At 40.2% G+C, this 21,221-nt stretch overlaps 1 protein-coding gene across 7 annotated transcripts in view; it reads right to left on the bottom strand.

Annotated features, from left to right (window-relative positions):
- Positions 1-21,221, bottom strand: part of CPEB3 (cytoplasmic polyadenylation element binding protein 3) — a 218,268-nt gene that overhangs the window by 29,739 nt on the left and 167,308 nt on the right. For 6 of the 7 annotated variants that reach the window (XM_040970357.1, XM_040970353.1, XM_040970351.1 and 3 more), the window contains 2 exons: positions 19,556-19,674; positions 6,200-6,314 (listed from right to left, as the gene is read on the bottom strand). In XM_040970357.1, the coding sequence (XP_040826291.1) occupies positions 6,200-6,314; positions 19,556-19,674 (234 nt within the window). Of the gene's footprint in view, positions 1-5,951; positions 6,315-19,555; positions 19,675-21,221 lie in introns of those variants that run through there. The other variant, XM_040970358.1, reaches the window with a different exon arrangement.

The raw sequence follows: 21,221 nt of genomic DNA, 5'->3' as shown, positions 1-21,221 counted from the left end.
CTTCCTCCAGGTTGAACTCAGTGGACAGAAACACCTAAAGGATGTCACTTCAATATTAAATAGAACTTTTAAATATTGAATAACAAAATAGGGTTTCCAATTACTGAGAAAAGTAACCACTTTTCCATTAAGGAAAAAGTATTTTTTCCAATACTTTTAATGCTCTGAGGTAGCATTACAAAACTCATTTATTGGGTCTGGCTCAGTGGCCTAGCAGCTAAAGTCCTCACTTTGAACATGCCGGGATCCCATATGTGTGCTGGTTCATATCCTGGAAGCCCCACTTCCCATCCAGCTCCCTGCTTGCGGCATGGGAAAGCAGTCAAGGATGGCCCAAAGATTTGGGACCCTGCACCTGCATGGGAGACCTGGAAGAGTTTGTGGCTCCTGGCTTCAGATCAGCATAGCTCCGGCCGTTGTGGTCACTTGGTGTGAATTATCAGACAAAGATCTTTCTCTTTGTATCTCCTCTTCTCTGTATATCTAACTTTGCAATAAAAATAAATAAATCTTAAAAAAAAAATCCTTCATTTCTCCATCAGTGCATAGGCATCCAACAGAGTAAAACTCCCTTTGGTTGCATACATTTCTAATCCTGTATTTTTAATATCAAAGGTATGCATTCACTTACAGATGACAGAGTGTATAGGTACTTTTGGAGACTAAGCTTTGAAGGATTTTTCTAGAATAAACATTATCATTTAATATAGAAAACTCCCAGGTAAATTTCCGTCCTCTGCTGAAAAAAAGATGGAGATGAGAAGTGAGGTCGTCACTCTGACTACTTGGAAAGAACAGAAAAAAACACGAAAGTCACAAAGATCTTGCAAGAGTCAACTAAAACATTCATGAATTTGCCTGTATCTTGTGATCTCAACCCTGATAATGAAATCTGAGCCACTGAGCAAATGATGCATCTTATCTGAAGAATGTTCTAAAATAATCTACTGTGCCTGCAGCAGTGAATGAATCCTCATTCCAAACCATCCTATGTGGCGGGCATGGACAGAGTAGCCCCTGGCAGCGTGTTCTTAATATTTAATTGGGAAGGAAGAGGGCAGTGGTGTAGGGCATGCAGGCGAAGGAGTCTAGAGTTCATAATGGAGTGACAGCATGCATACAGTCCCTGAAGAAGCCAGAACTCTGCAGACTACTTCTCATTTTCCTCTTTTTATCTGCTTTTCAAGATTCATTTGGCAATCACGAGAGGAAAAGAGTTGGCAAATCTGGTAGCTCTACAACCAAGGGCACGCTGTATTTTGGACAAGATGATTTGCAGTACTAAGTCAATTCAAGTCGTCTCATGAACAACTTTCCATAGTTGAAGCATCTGTACTCTGAGTCTAATTTACCTAATGGCTCCTGTGACAGCCTCATGGAGTCTCACTGGAGAGGGAAAGGACAGTCTCTACAAGCATTCCAACGAATTGTTCCTGCTGGTGATAACTGGCCTTCTGCTGCTGCACGTGAGCTCTAATTATGGCTTCTTGCACCTGCTCTTGATTCTTCACAGAAATCTGAAAGCGACCTTGGTACATCAGAGATGAAACCAGATGAGTCTCCCCGCTACTTCCAGGGCCACCCCAAAGGTCTTCTTCCTAGCCTTTGCTTCAGGTTCAAATGCAATCTCAGGCAGTGTCTAAGCCAAAGTAGGTGGTGTAGGAATGAGGACTTCCACAAGAAATAACACGTTCTCTCTTACAGCCTGTACAAACTGTGGATTTGGAAGCCATGTTTCTTCACTTCGAAAAGAAGGGGAAAAAATAGATGGGAAAGAGCCATAGGGTACTTCAAAAGAAGTCTGAGCTTTGGAAAGAAAGAAAGATTAAACTTGATGACAGACTTTCTAGGTTTGGTACAACTGCTGAGTTGGTTCACAAGGACGGTTCACACACCTCAAGTAAGTGGAACATGTTCTTAAGCCTATGCTGTGAATCAGATACTGGAAAGTTACGAATATTTTCAGGGTTGAAAGGCTTCCATTCTGGGGAGGTCCTAACGATACAGGGATATGCAACAGGGCTATTTGTGTATGGAGATTCAGGAAGATGTGCTGTTCATATTACTTGACTGGAGAGTGGCAGCATGTTGTCACCTGCCCCAGAGCTCATTTCCTCTGTTCTGATTCTCTATGGACTATGCAAACTTCAGCCACATGGTGGCATAGTAAGACTACCGACAGCCCTTGATGGCATGTGGTGGACTGAGTCACAGAGTACACACCAAAAACAAGGCCTGAGAAATACCAGGGTAGCTGTATGCCAATCATCCTCGACTTGCCACCATCACTGATGGAGGTGATGGGAGGAAAGAATCAGAGGCAATAGGAATGAGTACTATTTGAGCTAGAGAAAGTGCAATCAGGCAATGGGTAGATGGGATCGTTCGTCCACTGATTCACTTCTCAAGTGGCCGCAACATCTGGAACTGAGCTGATCTGAAGCCAGGAGCCAGGACTTCTTCTGGGTCTCCCATGCAGGTCCTCGACTGCTTTCCCAGGCCACAAGCAGGGAGCTGGATGGGAAGTGGGGCAGCCGAAACTATAACTGGCACCCATATGAGATCCTGGTGCATGCAAGCTGAGGACCTTAGCCACTAGGCCACCTCACGGGGCATCTTAATTGGAATTTTTAAAAAAGGTTTCTCAAAGGATGAGAGGGGGAACCCAACCTCAGTAAGGACAATACTGTTTGAAACAGTCTGCCCTGTTTCTCCAGGGATGTTCATGTATTTCTCTAAAGAGACAAGGGCTGTTTTTGGAACAAGTTTTACTGAGAATATTTCCCTGTTTTACAGTGGGGAGATATCAGACAAAAAGGAAAACGAACCTCACAAGGGGCAACATTTGTGTAGTGGTTAAAATGCTGCTTAGGCCGTCTATAATCTACATTGCCTGAGTTCAAATCCCAGGCCCACCTCTGACTCTAGCTTACTGCTGACATGCACCCTGGGAGGCAGTGGCTGGGAGAGTTCTGGTTTTGGATCGCCACCACCGTATGCGAGACAGGGACTGAATTCCTGGCTCCTGACTTCTACCATGCCCAGCACCAAATGTTGTGGCTATTTGGGGAATGAACCAGCAGATCAGAGTTCTTTGTATCTCTTGGTATCTTTGTCTCTTTGTTTTGCAAATTAATAAGTAAATAAAAATTTAAATAAAAAAAAAACTAACAAGATTCAAAAGAATGACTGTAGGATGACTTTTGGCCAAGAATAAGATGAAAAATTCATGAGGGTATCTAAAATCTCTCCCGTTGAACAATGTCACCCATACATATCTAGTTCAAAATCGTTGTGAGTAGTATTTGAAACAGTTTTAAAACTTTTAAAAACTTATAACTATCATATCTCTTGGAAATAATAAAAATCCATGAAGTATTTCAAAATTAAATTTGAGAATCATTATGTTAGAGAACATAATTTAGCCTCCAATTAATTCTGAATGATTCTATTAACGCATTTTTTATTTTCCTCTGTTCTGAAGCCTGTGCCTCTCTGCACAGGATTCCCTATTGAACACGATAGTGGGATGCCATCTCAGGCTGGCCTGACATGCACCTACCCCGTGCCAGTCAGCACAGTGGATGCTCAGTAAGTGTGTATTGCTCAAATAACTGCACTCTATTTAACTCAAGGTCATCTAGCAAAGTCGAAATGAATTCCTTTTTAAAGGTAGTCTTCTATTCCAAGACACACACCAGGTCACACAGTTGTGTTCCAAAGAAATCCAATTCTATGCACATGGATTAAAACTGAAGATGTTAAACTGTTTTTGCCTAGGATAAATGATTTTAAATCTGGAAGACTTGAGATAGACAGAAAACTGCTGAGACATCAGATAGATTACTTAGCCACCTAGAAATCAGATAACTTAAGGAAACTGTCACTATGGGAGGAACATTTCTATTAGATTAAGTAATCTAACTTACTACCCACATTACCAACAAAAACAAAAAATTAAAACAAAAAAAACTGAGCTTCATTTAAAAAAAGAGCTAAATTAAGACTTATTAAAGGTAAACTCTTTTGGCAAGGAGCACAAAATCCTCATTTCTGACAAGATAACTATGTATAATAATTACTGACTAAGGTTGGAACTTACAGCATAATGCAGAAATATACTGCCAAAAAATATAATTTTGTATCTTTTGTTTCCCTTTCTGCAATGTCAGTATGATCACAGAGCACCTGTGCAAAGAGGATCTTAATAGCATTTACATTAAAAAAATTAAACAGCTTTTCCCTACTTTTTCAAATCATTAAAATGATAAGAACAAAGGATGAATAATAGAAAATGGAATTTAGTTAATAAATAATAAACTGGTATGTCTGTGACTTAAACATGGACATACAAAATTAAAGCCAATTCTGTGATTTTATAATTGGAATTTTTTTTTCTTTCAGATTTTTTTTTCAAATTTCCACCTAGGAAAAAAGGAGAGGTTTAGAACATCAAAACTAATCTGTAGTTATAGTTAATTAAAAAATAAAAACCAGCAGCAAGAATACTAGCAATGTATGTCAGTTGTAGAATGCATAAGCAGTTAAGAGAATATCAAAGGAACCAACATTGTAGCAAGGCAACTTTGGTTGCCACCTGCAATGCTGGCATCCATATGGGCACCAGTTCAAATTTCCGCTTACTCTGCTTCTGATGTGCCACTTTGCTGATATGCCTAGAAGAGCAGCAGATGATGGCCAAGAACTTGGGCTCCTGCCATCCATGCAGGAGACCTGGATGGAGTGCCAGAAGGCTGGTTTTGGTTCAGCTCTGGCTATTGCAGCTATCTGGGAAAAGAATTAGCTAATGTAAAATATATCTCTCCTCCTCTCTCTATTACTCGTTCAATAAATACATAAATCTAAAAGGCATCGATGGGGATTTTTCCTCTGTCTATACTCCTTACCACCACCACACCAGTCAGATGAAGTCGTCAATATTTCTCAACACCTCCACTCACATTGTGTTTTCTAAAGTACAAGCATTTGTCCTCATCTCATAATGCTGTCCACATTTGAGGCAGCCTTTGCTTGAGTTTGCTCTTTAATAGCAGATAAAGGAGAGGCATCATTCTAGATTCTTTGTTCTTTTGGCACAGTTTTCCATTAGAATGAAAAGAAGACTCAATGATATCTGACTTTGTGAAAAAGTATAGCATCAAAACGTCTATAATTGTAAATGACAGGCTTAAATGTTCTTCTCAACACAACTAGGTTTATATTTTATGTAGGTCAACAGCTATCTTTTAGGTATTGATTAAGAGCTGGGATTTGGACAAATGTGAGAAATGCTGAGGAACTTTCAGAATTAAGAAGTCAGCTAGCCAAATATTCATATGCTACATTTTATAACTGCTTCTACAATTGGACTTTAGTTATCTTTGCTTTTTGTTTTATTTCCTTTTAGAACTAAGTCTACTTGCTTACACATACATACAGGTAGTACACTTTCCCAATTATTCTGGCAATGGCAACATTATTTTTTTCATCTTTTTAAAAAAATTCAATTATTTAAGTGCATCAAAAGCTTAGTTCTTTTCTTGGCTTTAAATACTGAAACCATCAGTTCGATACCACCTTAAATGTTCCAGTCAATTACGATTGTACTTAGTTCCACCAACACAATTATTCCAACATGGAAAAGAAACTTTTTTTTAAAGGAAGCTTTGAAAAAACATAATGAAAGTGTCTAAATAAATAATTTCTTAAAGTCCATTAAAGACAAAACAAAACCAATAACTCATTTTACTTGGGAAGAATTCAATTTGATTCTCAGTGGTATAGTTTCCAGCAGTTACTTGACTCATCATTAAGTGTTCCTACACAGACTTTTGATGGGAATCACTTCTTTTTTGACATATATAACAATGTTACCTGGTATAAGAATTACACTTCTAAACAAATTTTTCAAATATCTGGCTATACAGGAAAGCACTAAGTAGAGGTTAAGTAGAGGTCTTTTTTTTTTTTTTTTTTTCCCCAACACAACCATTTAACGAAACTCATTCTTGCACACTAAGAAAACAGCATTTGGGAGAAAACACTCAATCTTGAAAAAATGAGCTCAGTGAATGAAAATGACATGACAGCCTTGGAGACTGGATAAGGTGACTGGAAACCTTAGAAAAGAGTTAAGACTAAATGCATTGGGGACTTTTTTGGTTGGTTTTGTTATAGTGGTGTTACTATTTCCACTCACCAGCTCGAAGGGGTCGTGGAACTCCCCCAACAAAGATAGTTTTTCTGGGGTCCAAAGGCTGAGAACCATCCATTACAAAGTCACTGTCACTTAGGTTCCATGGTCGAATTTGCACCTGAAAAAAAGTCGTTTACTTGGTCCTTCATTTCCATCAACCCCAAAGGAGAGTAAGATGACTACAGACAGACCCAATTATTTGTGCATTTTACAATATACTCAGCCCAAACAAAATCCAGTTCATTCTAGACATACCATGAAACCTTCAGAAACCAGCTGTGGCTTTCTTCTTCCTCTTCCTCTTCTTTTTTCTCTTTCCCTCCCCTGACCCAACCCCTGAATTTTTAAAGGAGTCCTAAGAGACAGATTCTGGCTTTTGAATTAGATTCATTTTAACACACAACAGACTTTTTACAACTTTCACACACCCCTTAACCCTTTAAAAACTCAGCTAAAGGAAGAGGTCAGGAACATTCAAAATATTGTCTAAGTATTATATATGAGAGCACATCCAAAATTTATGGAAAAACAGAATCAAAAGTTGTCCATTTCAATAGAAACATTTTTGAAATCCAGGAATAGCTTTTTTCTCCCCCAAATTTACATTTTACACGAACTTCTAGACTTTCCATACATCTGTGGCTCTGAAATTCTTATCACCCACTAAAGTTACAACAGTTCTCCTTCAGCAATATAATTTAACATTGATGAACACTCCTCATGCTAGCACAGGATTATCTGAGGTAGCACATACTGAAGCATGTGGAGCTCTCTATTTTTAATTAATCTAATTTCCTTAAGTGAAGCTGATTAAAGGTCTAGAAACTAAAGTAAAATTTTAAACAGTAGGAAAAGGAACCTTTACAGTATATTTCTATTTGGTAATTTCTCTTCACAAGTGACTACTCACTTCTTTATCATGAAGCAGAAAATATTTCCTAGAATCTGAATGTTAAATTACTTTCAATAACAACTGAATTATCAAGTAATAGCTTGAAGCCAAACAGGCACATGCACAGAAGGTTCCTGTATCAAGAAACAAATTTCATACTATCAAAAAATGAAGGGATGAGGCAGACTGGCAGCTCTGGGTTCTGTAAGTAGGCTGGCAAGGGGATCAGGCACTTGGTCTCAGTCTCCCCACTATCATTCCAGATAGGAAAAATAAATAAATAAACAAAACCAACTGTGCTTTCGTCTTCATGGTATCAACAGAAATCTTTTTCATCATTGCTCAAACATCAGCACTTATTGTGAGGAAACACATGAGAGTTGTTGTGGCTGCCCCCATACCCAGGAGTATCCCCTCTTAGAAGTCAATATCTCTACTTTGCTCAGTTTGAAACAATCTTCAAACTGCTACAAAGTTCACCCATGCCTTAACACTGTCTTTTATGACACTGTTGCGCCCAACAGGTAGCAAGGAACCATAAAGTCTTTCATGGGCTGAAATTTCAGATCCGTTTGCAATTCTGTTAACACTCAGACGCGGGGGCGGGGGGGGGGAATAATTTCTTTGCTTGAGAAATCTTATAGGCTTGACTAAATCACCATTGCTTGACATTTATAAAAAATGTAGATTTACTAATAGCATAAAGGATCACTTCAAATATCCTTCATGTGGGCCCATCACTAACTTTTAATTAAAAACACAGTAATTTCCCAATACCATAAAAATAAGGCTTTTAATGTCATTTTGTATCTTCTACCTAGGAACATTTATTCTTATAGTCCCATTCCCAAGAAAGTTGTTAAGGTAGGGTCTAACATTGTGGTTCAGAGTTAAGCAGCTGCCTGTGATGTCAGTATCTCATGTGGGCCCCGTTTCATGTCCTGACTGCCCCACTTCTGATCCAACTCTGTGCTAAGGTGCCTGGGAAAGCAGGTGAAGATGGCGCAGACCCTTGTGCATGTGCCACCCATGTGGGAAACCGAAAGAAGCTCTAAGCTCCTGACTCGGTCATTGCCATTGTGGCTGTTTGGGAAGTGAACCAGTGGATGGGATCAATCAATCAATCTCTCTAACTTTGCCTTTGAAATAAATCTTAAGGGAAAAAAGTATTTAAGGCAATTTCAGGACCTGTCTATTAAATGTCAATCATTTAATATTAACTGAGTTTGGACATGGACCACTTAGTCCCAAAAATGAAGACAATTCTTTTCTAATATCTATAGTGGTTTGGTTTCATTTAATCAGAATTACAGAACATGCAGCCTTCCATAATAGCTGTATGTTACCACTGCTCAAAACAATTCTGCAGAAGACCCTCCTGTGTTGGCGGCTTTCATTACTGTCTCTTCTCCCCCAGCAATATCCTCCAACATCACCTCATGATATAACACAATGACTTATTCCTGAACAACTGACATTACAGATTAGGTAAAAATGCAGGAAGCACTCAAGATACAGCACTGATTAACTTTATTTGTAAGTCCTACATTTCCAGCTCACATCAGAAAACAGCTGTTCAGAGTTGGTACCTCTGCAAAATTAGAGAAATGATAACATGGACCAAGTGCATCACACTCTACACACTATGCCAAGCAATGCAGTGCTACTGCTTGACCTCAGGACTTGCACTCACACCCCAGGTTCTCTCTGATGTATCAGTCTTCTCACATGGAACATAATTTCTCCATCTTGGTTTACTCACAGATCCCAGGGCACCATTTCCACATTCTATCTGCTAGTCTTGCTCCTTGCATACATTTTCTAGCCCTGACTTTTTATGCAAACATTTATCTATTTTAAATCCATATTTTGCAAGCCAATTCAAATGTTTTGTGGAAAGAGCCAGAGCATAAACATAAAAGGTGTTTCTTTAAATTATCATCATGCCTTTGATAACAATTATTTTAGAAAGGATGAATTAGAATTCTGTCCCCAGCGACACAACTTTTAACACAGACAGCAATCACTTAACTTTGTGCATGCATGAGATGACTCTTTTGATATGTTGAAAAAAATAAAGGATGTACTCCAGGCAGTTAAGGCCTCAGCATTCTGAGGACAAGCACAGAGATCCTGTCCAGAAATAGTGGCAGTTCTCTTCAATTATCGTGGCATGATTCCAGCACTCTCTCCTGGAGCACTGTGGCCAGGGCTGTTTGTAAAGGTGACTCTTGGAGGAGTGGCATGATTCCAGCACTCCCTCCTGGAGCTCTGTGGCCAGGGCTGTTTGTAAAGGTGACTCTGGGAGGAGTTGTTGCAGTATCACTTTGGAGGTACTGACTCCTGGCCATGTCACGTCCTTGCCTATAAAGTCAAATGCCTATAGTGCTGCAGGGGCGTGTGAGCTTGTAAAGCCACCAGCTTAATGGTAAGTGGGCAGGCTGGGGCACACTGGAGGAAACCACTCCATTGACAGGAACTACAGACTTAAAAGTACAGTTTACATTAGTAAACTAGTAAACTTAGTATTAAATAGCAGTTCAAAGAACTCAAAGGTTCCTGAATAAACTGCACAAAAAAATGCCAGTCCATTTTATTTCCAATAAGGAACAAAATACCTAATTATAATCCTACATGAATATAAAGCTTCATCCTACTTTTAAAATCAAAGGTTAGAGTCTGGTATTGTGATACTGTGGGTAAAGCCTGTGATGCCAGCATTCCATATGGGCACCAGTTTGAGTCTCCATGGTTCTAATTTTGATCCAGTTCTCTACTCATAGCCTGGGAAAAGCAGCAGAGGATAATCCAGGTGTTAGGACTCCTATCACCCACAAAGGGGACCTAGAAGAAATCAGGGCTCCCAGCTAAGTTTTGGGATGTTGCAGTCATCTGGGGAGTGAGCCAGCAGATGGAAGAAACTATCTCTTTTTCTCTCTCTCCCTTTCTCTCTGTACCTCTTGTTTTTGAATAATAAATAAATCTTTTTTTTTTAAGAGCTAAACTAAAGGTTATAAGTAGGAATAAGCTTCAATAAAGTGGCTGAGTCGAAAAATTCAGAAACACAATACGAGGGGCAGATGCTGTGATACAATGGGATGTTCACATTCCACATTAGGGTGCCAACGGAGTCACAGAACCTCTGCTGCACATCTGGATGCATCCTGGGTGGCAGGTGATGGAACTTCTGCCTCTGCCATCCACTTGGAAGCTTAGATGAAAATCTGGGCTGGTTTTGCTGTGGTTCAGATTTAGCTGTTGTGGACATTCGGGGAATGAATTGGTGGATGCAAGATCTCCCTCTGTCTCTTTGCCTTTCAAATAATTAATAAACATTAAACAAAAAGAAATATGATATGGGTCCCTCCTTTAAACAGAAAAGTATGGGGCCCAGCATAGAAGCCTAGTGGCTGAAGTCCTTGCCCTGCATGTGCTGGGATCCTATATGGGTGGGCACCAGTTTGTGATTTGGTTGTTCCATTTCCCATCCAGCTCTTTGCTTGTGGCCTGGGAAAGCAGTAGAGGGTGGCCCAAAGCCTTGGGAACCTGTGCCTGCATGGGAGACCTGGAAGAAGCTCCTGGCTTCTGGCTTTGGACTGGCTCAGCTCTGGCCATTGTGGATACTTGGGGAGTGAACCAGTGGATGGAAGATCTTTCTTTCTATCCTTCTCTCTATAAACCTGACTTTACAATAAAAAAAAAAATCTTCTTTAAAAATAAACAGAAAACTATGTTAACATTATTTGCTAAAAAGAAATTTTCACTGAAAATTTACAATAGCCTCTAAGCTAAAATTAAATATAGAATGCATTTTTGTTGGAGCTTTAATTGCAGGATAAGAGAAAATACAGTTCTTCCAAGAATGGTTATTAACACAAACCTCAAGCCTTCAAGTCTTTGAACATGACCAAGTTTCCCTACAGCTGTAGAACTCTCTCAGTTTAGACTATAATTTAGTATTCAGATATTCACCAACTAACAATGCTGATTTGAGGTAATTTTCAACATCTCACCCTATATTTCATTCCTGTCTGATCATGTCCTTAGGTTACAAACACCCATTACTTGAATGTCCCATTGCACAGTGCCTTTGTTTTCAACTGGTCACCTTAAGGCAGCTCCAAAGAAACCCAAACTTCAGAGTCCACAGTGCAATTGGCTGGCTAGCTTGGGGAACCTCCTACGAAAGGCTCTCCCAGACACTCGATCTTTTTCCCATAAAACACAAGGCTGGGGCCCTGCACAACAGCATAGTGGTTAAGGTCCTTGCCTTGCACGCCCAGGATCCCATATGGGCACTGGTTCTAATCCCAGTGGCCTCACTTCCATCCAGCTCCCTGCTTGTGGCCTGGGAAAGCAGTCAAGGATGGCCCAAAGCCTTGGGACCCTGCACCCGCGTGGGAGACCCAGAAGAAGAGCTCCTGGCTTCAGATTTGCTCAGCTCCAGTCGTTGCGGCTGCTTGGGGAGTGAACCATCGGTCAGAAGATCTTCCTCTCTGTCTCTCCTCCTCTCTGTATATCTGCCCTTCCAATAAAAAAATAAACGAATCTTAAAACACACACACACACACACACACAAGGCTCATAGCTCATTCTCTTCTTTTGTCTGTCTCTGATTTCCTTTTTCTTCTTTATAGTGCCTTTCAAACTCCTACTCATCAGGAAAGCTCATCTCCCTAATCCTACAATCTTTTCATTCTACATGATTCAGAAAAACAATACTGCAGAACCATCAGGATGGCTCTCCCCAACAAGCAGCAACATCCTATCTCATACTAAAGCAGGATGAGTCAGCTAAACCTAGGCCTGCTGACATACAGCTGCAACAGTTCAGTGGTAGTGGTAATGAACTCAGACCCACCCCGGCTGTCAGCAATTCTATTTTCAGCATCACAGACCTCACAAAATGATTGGAGTGTCCCAGCAGGCTCAGAAATAGCTAGTTTGTGAAGCATCTGTATCTCTCCCATGGTATAAAGGATTATCTCATTATTACCCACTAAAACTAACAGATACAACCACAATTGTGGCTTAGTCTACTCAAAGTACATTCATATTTGGTAGCTCATTTCACCTTAGAGCTCCCTAAGCAATAGGTCAACCAACTTCCTTGAGTTCAAATGCTACCTACCTATCATTCTCAAGTGCTATTCTCCATCTCCAGTGGACAGGAAAAACAAGATAACCCCTTCAGTATCTTCTGGGGAAGTGGAGAGAAATGAGCCTAATCACCAATCCGTCTTTGGCCCTGATAAGTCCCCTCACTGTGTGTCCTGGGTAACCCTGGGGCGTCCAGCCAGAATTTTTTAAAAAAAGATTTATTTAGTTTAATTGCAAAGTCAGATATATACAGAAATGAGGAGAGACAGAGAGAAATATCTTCCGTCCAATGATTCACTCCCTAAGTGACCGCAACGGCCAGTGCTGATCCCAGCATGTTCAAGACGAGGACTTTAACTGCTATGCTATTGTGTCGGGCCCAGTCAGAATTCTTAATGCTCACACTATTCCTTCCATTCCTTGCTGTGTCCAAATGCAACCTCATCAAATAGGTAGCCAGAAGTAACTGCAAAACTCTCATGTTCTCTCAAGGATGTTCCAGGTCCACTTTCCATATTTGAAGATAATCCACATACTAAAAGAAAGGTCTAGTCACCTGTACCAAGAAAGCCATGGAATTCCAGCTCCTTTGTGACCTAAAGTTTCTGAGAAATGGTTCAAACCCAGCACTCTCTTTCTATACTGTTTCATGTGGTTACCCAGAATAGAAATAAAGCACACATGAACAGTAACACAAAATGGTAATGTATGCACTTGAACTATGTTTAACATACCCATTATTAGTTAAATGGCATAGCCAGAAGGCCCAAAGCAAGCCCTTTCTGTGTGAGCAATATCTGATTTCTGCCCCCCTGAGAACTCCCTTCTTAGCATCAGGGCACCTGTGGCTTTGTAGCTCACTTGCTTACTAGTCACATTCCTATTTCTTTTTTAAATATAGATTTCTTTTATTTATTTCAAAGGCAGAGTGAGAGTGAGATAGAGAATCTTCCATCCAGTGGTTCATTCCCCTAATGGCTACAACAGCCGTGGCTTCCCCAGGCTGAAGCCAGGAACCTCAAATTTCATCTGAGTTTCCTATGTGGGTGGCAGACACCCAAGTGCTTGAGTCATCTTCTGCTGTTCCCTCTCCACCCCATCCCCACCCCCAGGCACATTCGCAGGAAGGTGGATCCGAAATGCTCCTTGGGACTCAATCAGGCACTCTGACATGAGATGCTGGTACTGCAAGCTGCAGCTTGACTTGTCTGGCCCTCACCTTTTCTATTTCTCACTGCTGGTCTCTAGGATCCTGCAGGCTGGGATCAAATGTGTGAGCCCCAGTTGTTTAGCATAGTGATCACCCCTTAGGGAGCACTCTGCACACTTGGTGAATGGACACAGGTTTTCCCAAGAGGCAAGAACTGCTGCCACCATAAGATATCCAGCAACTACTCCCTTCCATTGCTTTAGATCACCCTCCTCACGCAGTGCATTGTCACAAATGTGTGCTCCATATTGTGGACTTCAGCTGCACAAACTTCCGATGCCATCAATCAACTCAGTGAATGGAATTACCTAGTGCTCATCACTGATGTTTCCACCTCATCTGTAAAGTGCATGCACATCAGCTGACTTCACTCCGAAAGAAATGACAAGCACTTTTGAGCATTTACACTGCCAGTGTCATAGGCATTTTAATTGCAATCACACTTAAATCTCACCACAACTGTATACTGTAAAGGCTATTCCTTCTTTAGAGATGAAATTCATCTCAGGACTACAATCCAAGTTTTTTTTGACCCAAAACCCATGTACTTGTACTGTTTCTGCCACAATCACATCCTGTGCTAGTATCCTCTGAGGTACTGGCCACCAGACACAGCTTTCTGATAGGTTTTTGGACTATTGGGAGCTAAAATGCAATGTTACTAGTGAGTAACTGGCCACATTCTCCTCTTCAAACTTAGTCTGCCCATTCTTAATGTAGTCAGAAATGACCAACAGACTCAGACTGCTAACAGAATGAACAGTTAGAGAAAAGCTCAGGAAAACGACTTAGCAATGATACCAGCACTATATTCAACTATTTTAACTTTCAGGTTCACAGCCTTAGGCAATCTTGCACTCAGCCAGCCAATTTTGTGCGTCTATTTAAATGTGTATTTTCAGTTCCACGGCACTAGGACAAGGATGTTATTATTGGTATGCTGATTACTAAACTCTTCAGAGGAATGCACACATAAAAGCTGAAGTTATTTTCCCGGAAAGAAGCCTACTCTTTGAGAGAACTTCATGGAATACTAATTCCAGAATAATTTGCACAGGATTATTCCCAAAATAGGTCTGCAAAATGCTGAATTAAACATTATTATACAAATTCATATACCATGAAGTTTCTCAGAACCTTAATAGGTGTGTATCAATATTTCCTGAATGTTTTTGCTTAGGGAACCTATAGCTGAAGGAGAAAATAGATACAAAATGCACAAAGCAAGTGTTCAAAAGAATGTGCATTATTGTGTGCAAACCTTCTGTCCATGATCCTCTCAGGAAACAAGTCTCTGAGAGGACAAACATACTTTGGAAACTACCAAGTATGATCTTTTAAGGGCAACACTGGTTATTTTGTCGACCAGTTATCATTTAGGATGGACATTGCGACTGAGACTTCCGAAAAAGGCATACACCTTTCAAGGCACCTGCAAACATTGGGCTTATTTGTACATTCAGAAGCTAAACAGCAACAGCAACAGAAACAAACAAAACAGGTATTCATCCTAATTTTAGAGGAGGAATTCCTTCTTTGAAAATAAATTGTGTTATAGAAGGTGTGCGAACCATACATATAAATCAATAATTCAAGGCAAATAAAGGATTGAAACAGAAATACTTGAGAATTCCTAGGTGAGATATGACAGTTATGTTGACATCTGTTAACCATGAATTTTAAGAGGGACATACAAAAATCAGTTTGATTGAGCCAACACAAAGTCATAGTTCCTTCAAGTCCTAGTCCAAACGATGTTCAATTTCAGAAAGGGTTTACTCATTGCTACAGGTATACATGAATTTTCCAAAGTATCCTGTCATTATTATTTCATTGCTTAACAAACATTTGAGAACAGTTTATGTTTCAGGCTCTAATTATGAGGGGCCTCCAAAAAGTTTGTGGAAAATGTTTATTATGGCGTGGGCATTCAGTCCAGTAATTAAGACATTTGCATCCCACACTGGATATATTGATTCAATACCTACTTCTTACTCGAGCTCCTGACTGCAGCTTTCTGCTCATGCAGAGCTTGGGAAGAGCAAGATGACCTCAGCAATTTGGCCCCTGCCATCCATATGGAAGATCTGGATTGCGTTTCTCATTTGTCACATTTTGGTCCAACCCCACCCCAGTAATTGCAGGCAACTAGGGTATGAGCCAGTGGATGATAGTTCACTCTCTTTACTTCCCAAATATTGTTAAAAATAGAACATGTGTTTTAAATTTGAGGCCATCCTAGGAAAGTTTTAATTTCCCATCAAAATGGTATAAACTGCTAATGAGGAGTGATTGAAAGTGCTAGCGATTCCCTGATACATGAATGAGGAGAGGAGAGATTGGGATGATAGATAAGGTTGGAGAGAATTAAAGACTGAAGAATTAAAACAGCCTCTGTTTCTAGTTCCTATCATGCTTTTCAATTTTTGGTTTTAAAGCTTTAAGTAAATGATTATGCTGGTACCTGAGCCATAATCTGAAGAACGAATCCTAAATAAGTGCACCGCACTTATTTAAGTGGTAACACCATTTGAAAATAAATAGCAAAATCAATGTCATAAATCAGGCTATGGAAACATTGTGATTGTGATATAAAATTATAAGCAGAAGGAAACAGAAAACATTTGCTACTCCTTTCATGGTCTCTGCTACCTCAAATCTCTAGCCAAAGTGTTCTAGAAGGTAAGAAGCATAAACATCCCCTTCATTACCACCTTTTCAAAATTGCTCTTTTCCAGCCTGTCTACTAGATCCGTCCGTCTAGGTCCCTTTATCTAGTAGCATGCTGTCATGAACCTTTAGGTTCAATCTGTTTCACACATTCAAAAAGTCAAGTCACCATGAGGAGTCATTGTCTGCTTCTTGAGTGGAAACCTGCACATGGACATTGCTGATCTTCCGGGGTGCCTGGGACACATGAGCTATGAAATTCCTCTCACTGGAGGAAGAAAAAAAAATTCACAAATCAAGAAGCTCTGCAACAATGCCTGTTCTTGCCAACATGTCTTCCCATTCTCTAGGCCTCCTGTCCATTACCCAGGCCAGACATGTAGTTCTCTCTGCCATCTTTCGGGATCAGATCTTTTACCGAGGCTATTTCATGAACAGAGTTGTTTAATGAAATATAATCTCTGACCAAAAGTCTCTCTCTAGTACAAACTTAAAATGCAGTAATTTGGGAATTTGCCTGAATTAGAAAACAAACATGATCCTTGACAAGGTAAGTGAAAGGGGTCCTCATTATCATGCTCTCCATTAGAAAAATCATCTGATCAAACTGTTCTGCTCAAAGAGAATGGGAGTTTGATTTGAGGGGAAGAAAGAAGGGGAATTGGCAAAGGGGTAGAAAATCTGTGAGATCATTTTGGAGCACAACATATTGGGGAAGGCCAAATAAATCTAAACATCATCAGGGCACTGGGCTTCTGAAAGGCAGGGCATGAAGGCTAGTAAATCAACAGGGGGGATGAAAAAAAAAGTCCAAAGCCCCAAAGTTTGACGAATGAGCTCCAAAAGTTAACTTTGCCTATAGTTGCTGCCAAAGTTCTCATTTCCTCTGAAAAGTTTCATCTAGCTCTTTCTGTGGGTGCATTCATAATGAAGCGGAATGTACTGGAACGTGGATCTGGAAGTGTGACCAAATGAGGCCAGGAGTGCTGCTTTGGGAGCTAATGCCAAGAAAGAGAGGGTTCTAAAAAAAATAGAGCCAAAAGAGCTGGAACAGAATGGGATCCAGTTCATTAAAATTACAGGTGCTTGGGGACTTTCATATTTCCCATACTAAGTTCTCTTAAAACTGTTTATACTGGAAATTCTGAGTATGTCTGGCTCAAAGAACTGTGACTGGCAGTCATTGTCAGGACTCACTGAGCTCCAAGGAAACTGTTACATTCAAGCTCAGAAAATGAGAACCACAATAACGCAGAAATTTGCAAGTTTAAAAATAATGAAAGTGAATTTCCTCATAAACATTTCTCAAATTGATGATTAACCTAGTTACTTCCAAAAGGCCTTCACATCAAGGGTCATGCATGTGCTTACAGTGAAAAAAACACTCAGGAGTAATGTCACTGCCTTTGTATCACCTCCACCTGCCAAGAGTGCAGCTCCTCCCCCTCTCAGGAGATGGCCAGTTCTGGTAAGACTCCTACAAGACCTACCATCCTCCTTCTCCTCCAGCGACAGTGACATGACCCTTCCAAGGCACGCAACTCTTGTCGGCTGATTTAAGTCTCCTCACCTCAACTTAACAGCCTCTTAACACACCATGGAGGTAACTACCTTAGTGTGTATCTATATTCCTTAGTTTTGTTTTTGGACATTGAAATAGATTTCTAATCTACTCTTAACAGTGAGTGACCAATTCCATCTTTGCCTGCCTTAGCTCCATTCCACTCCCCTCAAATGGCAGAGGTTCTCTAGAAGTTGGCCTTACCTCTTAGACATGAGACCGTGCAAAACAGGATACAGATTTTTCTAATCTCACACTCTTCCTAAGATTCTTAGAGATGTTATTTCAGCTTTCTTAGTATTTATTCAGAGGAAACACGGAACGTTCATTTTAGTTGGTCCCCATACACTCATTCTAGTTGATCTATATCATACACAATCTCTCTACACTGTTCAAACAATGATCAAAGTTAATCAAGTTTCCACAGTCATCACTCTTTCCCCTATTTGTAAAGCTACCTTATACAACAATGTCATTTTTCTCATCCCAGTGTCTGAAAATTATAGTAGCACTTTCACACTAGCTAAAATCCTTGCTTCACGTTCTACATCAATTAATTAGTATAATATGACTTAATATCTCCATTCTGTAGTACATTTCTCTTCTGTTTTATATGCTACATTCCTCTTCTTATGGGCAGTTAAGTCTTAACATGATTCTTCCACAATTATAAACCTTGATCTATAGCATCATCCTTCTCATCAGATGTTACCATGTAGCTGAGATCTAACCTTGTTTTCCTGAATCCAAGAGCACTATGAAGAAATAATAACACCAGCATTACATTTGCACAAGTGCCTGGCCTCCACCAAATGCTTCAGAGCCATTTTCTTATTTGAGGTTCTCAACAACCCATTTTCAATTGAAGAAAGTACAATTCAGAAAATATTCAGTGACTTAATCAGAGTCAAGTAGCTACTTCAAGGTTAGTCAGGAATCAAACTGGTAACCTCTATAGCTAACCCTGCCTCCTGCACCATGCATATTTTTGAGAATTATCCTAGTTGCCTCTTTGCAGCTAACCCTGACCCTAACCCAAAGTTTCATTATGTCTGCTACAATCGTTCCAGGGATTCTAAAGGCCCTGTGGTATACTGCTTCAGTCTCCTGCCCATTCCACATCACTTTAATGCTCTACTTCCCACTCTTAGCACTAAGACTTGACATACAAATTTACCCTTCCTCTACCCTTACCAACTTCTCAAAATCCTGGCCTCTGCCAATGCTAATCAACTTTTTTTTTTTTTTTGCTCTGAATCTGGTCTTTCCCCTTCTTTACCAGCATTTAATCTGTCAGGACACAAGAAGCAGGACACAAGAAGCAGTTAGCTTTCCTCCCATACCAAGGATCCACTTCTTTATACTATGGGCCAGAAGCCACAAACTCCTGTCCATAATTCTGAATCAGTTACATTTATGTATAGTTTCAGCTCTCTGCTTTAGTCCTTCCCTTCTCCTCTTCTTTCTAAACTATTTTAGAGTGCAAACTCCTGGCTCTATTTCATTAGCTATGCTAGTACCAAGCACAATGTTTTGTATTCAAAGGCATATAAACATTAATGATTATGATCTTTTGTTTTAAAAACAAAATTTTCCTGTCCTTGATCTGAAATAATGTTAGAAACCAGCTGCCAGAACCATTAAGAGCATTATTTTCAATTTGGAGCTTTTGAATAGGAATTAACTTGAAAGAGCTGTAGAGTGGAAGACAGGGGCACATTTGTTTAAACATGGTGCCAATTGTATAAATGAAACACTGAGTTTATTATTAGCTTCCTATCACCAACAATAGTCCAATTCAATTGCACAAGGTCAACCCAGAAAGAAGATTCTAGATCTTAGATACCCATTCTAGGAAGGAGCACATTAGGTTTTCTCATTTCATATGTGTTCTGGAAAAGCAAGAGCTGCCTGCAGATTACTTACTGGCTTATCCTTGATGGTGGGGCTTGACACGCACAGGTACAGTTTCCCATCTTCTTCTAGGCATGCGTCGATCAAAGCTTGTACTGAGCTCTCCTCCTGGAACAGCAGAAAGGCATAGCCTGGGGGAGAACAGAAGACAAAAGGATGGGAAAGGACTCATTAAAATCAAAGCACACCAATTTAAATGTTACATTATTTCATTTAGAAAATCTTTCTAAAATGTGAGATGTTTAAGATGCAAAAGTGACCTGAGCCCCTCCAATGCCAGACACTGTGTTAAACACTCCCAGAGAGAGCTTTGTTTAATGCACTACTAACTGCTCAGAGGACCACGCGCAGAGCTCCTCTGGAGAATTCCCACAGAGCAGGTTTGGTAATCCTTAACGAGGAGAGGCAGCCTCGCTATCACAGCCTGAGCCACAATTAGTAGCCAGGAATCTACTACCACTTAATCACTTGCTTTCCAATTTCCATTATCTCTGGCTTAGCCAATGTGACCTCTTAGCATAGATGAACTCTGAAAGTATTATGCTAAATGAAACACACCAGACATAAAATTATGATGATAACTGGCAAATCTGCCAAAAAAATGTAGATGTATGAAAGGCTGGCCCATGGTAATATAGTGGATTAAGTTGCTACCTATGATACTGGCTTCCCATATGGGCACCAGTTCAAGTCCCAGCTGCATCACTTTGATCCAGCTATCTGTTAATGTCCTAGGAAGAACAATAGAGGATGGTTCAAGTACTTGGACACCTGTTACTTATGTGGGAAATTTATATGAGGCTCCTGGATGCAGCTTTTCTGCTTAGAATAGCCCTGGCCATTGTGGCCACTTGCGGACTGAAACACTGAATGGAAGAGTGATCTCTCTCTCTCTCTTTTTTCTCTCTGCGACTCTGCCACTCAAATCAATCATTCAATGAAGTTTTTTCTTAAAACAAAACAAAACAGATTGGTGGTTACTAAGGACTAAGGGAGTAGACCAAAAAAGCACAGGATTTTTTTTTTTGACATAAAATTTTTTGAAAATTGGAGTGAATGCTGCAAAACCCTGTAGATATACTAAACACCATTTTATTGTACAGTTCAGATTGGTGAACTACATGACATGTGAATCTTATCTTAACAAAGCTGTTTAGAAAGTTCACAGACAGACTGACATATTTTTACATTTACCACGGTTACTGTTGCTCTGTTTCTCAAGGGATATTCTTAGCACAGACTTTAGAATCTTGGATACTAACCACAGGATTTCCACATGTACAGCCCATTTTGCTTGGCACCACTCAGGGAGATTTATTAGTCATTGTTACAAGGAGGACACAACCTATGAATTATGAGAGAGCTGAGGTGAGTGAGACTAAGCTACTGCTGCTAAGAGACTTAGGCAGCCGAACAAGCATTCAGATAACTGAACCACTCATCGCAGAGTTGGGGAGTTAATAGGGGGACAAAAGATGCCAGACAAGGACTCTGGCTTAGGAGCATTGACAGAAACTTGAAAGACAACAGATGCTCAGGGGACCAACTCTGGCAATTGCTCTCATACTGGCATTCATGAATGGCAACCTTTACAACGTCTAATCTCTCAGCCGTTACCTCCACCCCCAGTCTTGTTGCTGACCTCAACAGAAATCACCACCAGTATACTATTTTCTGC

This window comes from Ochotona curzoniae, unplaced genomic scaffold (genome assembly GCF_017591425.1).
Source record: "Ochotona curzoniae isolate NIBS_2020 unplaced genomic scaffold, NIBS_Ocur_1.0 scaffold_4763, whole genome shotgun sequence".
Taxonomy (NCBI): domain Eukaryota; kingdom Metazoa; phylum Chordata; class Mammalia; order Lagomorpha; family Ochotonidae; genus Ochotona; species Ochotona curzoniae.
The sequence above is the reverse complement of the archived record's forward strand: the minus strand, read 5'-3'. Positions and strand labels throughout refer to the sequence as shown.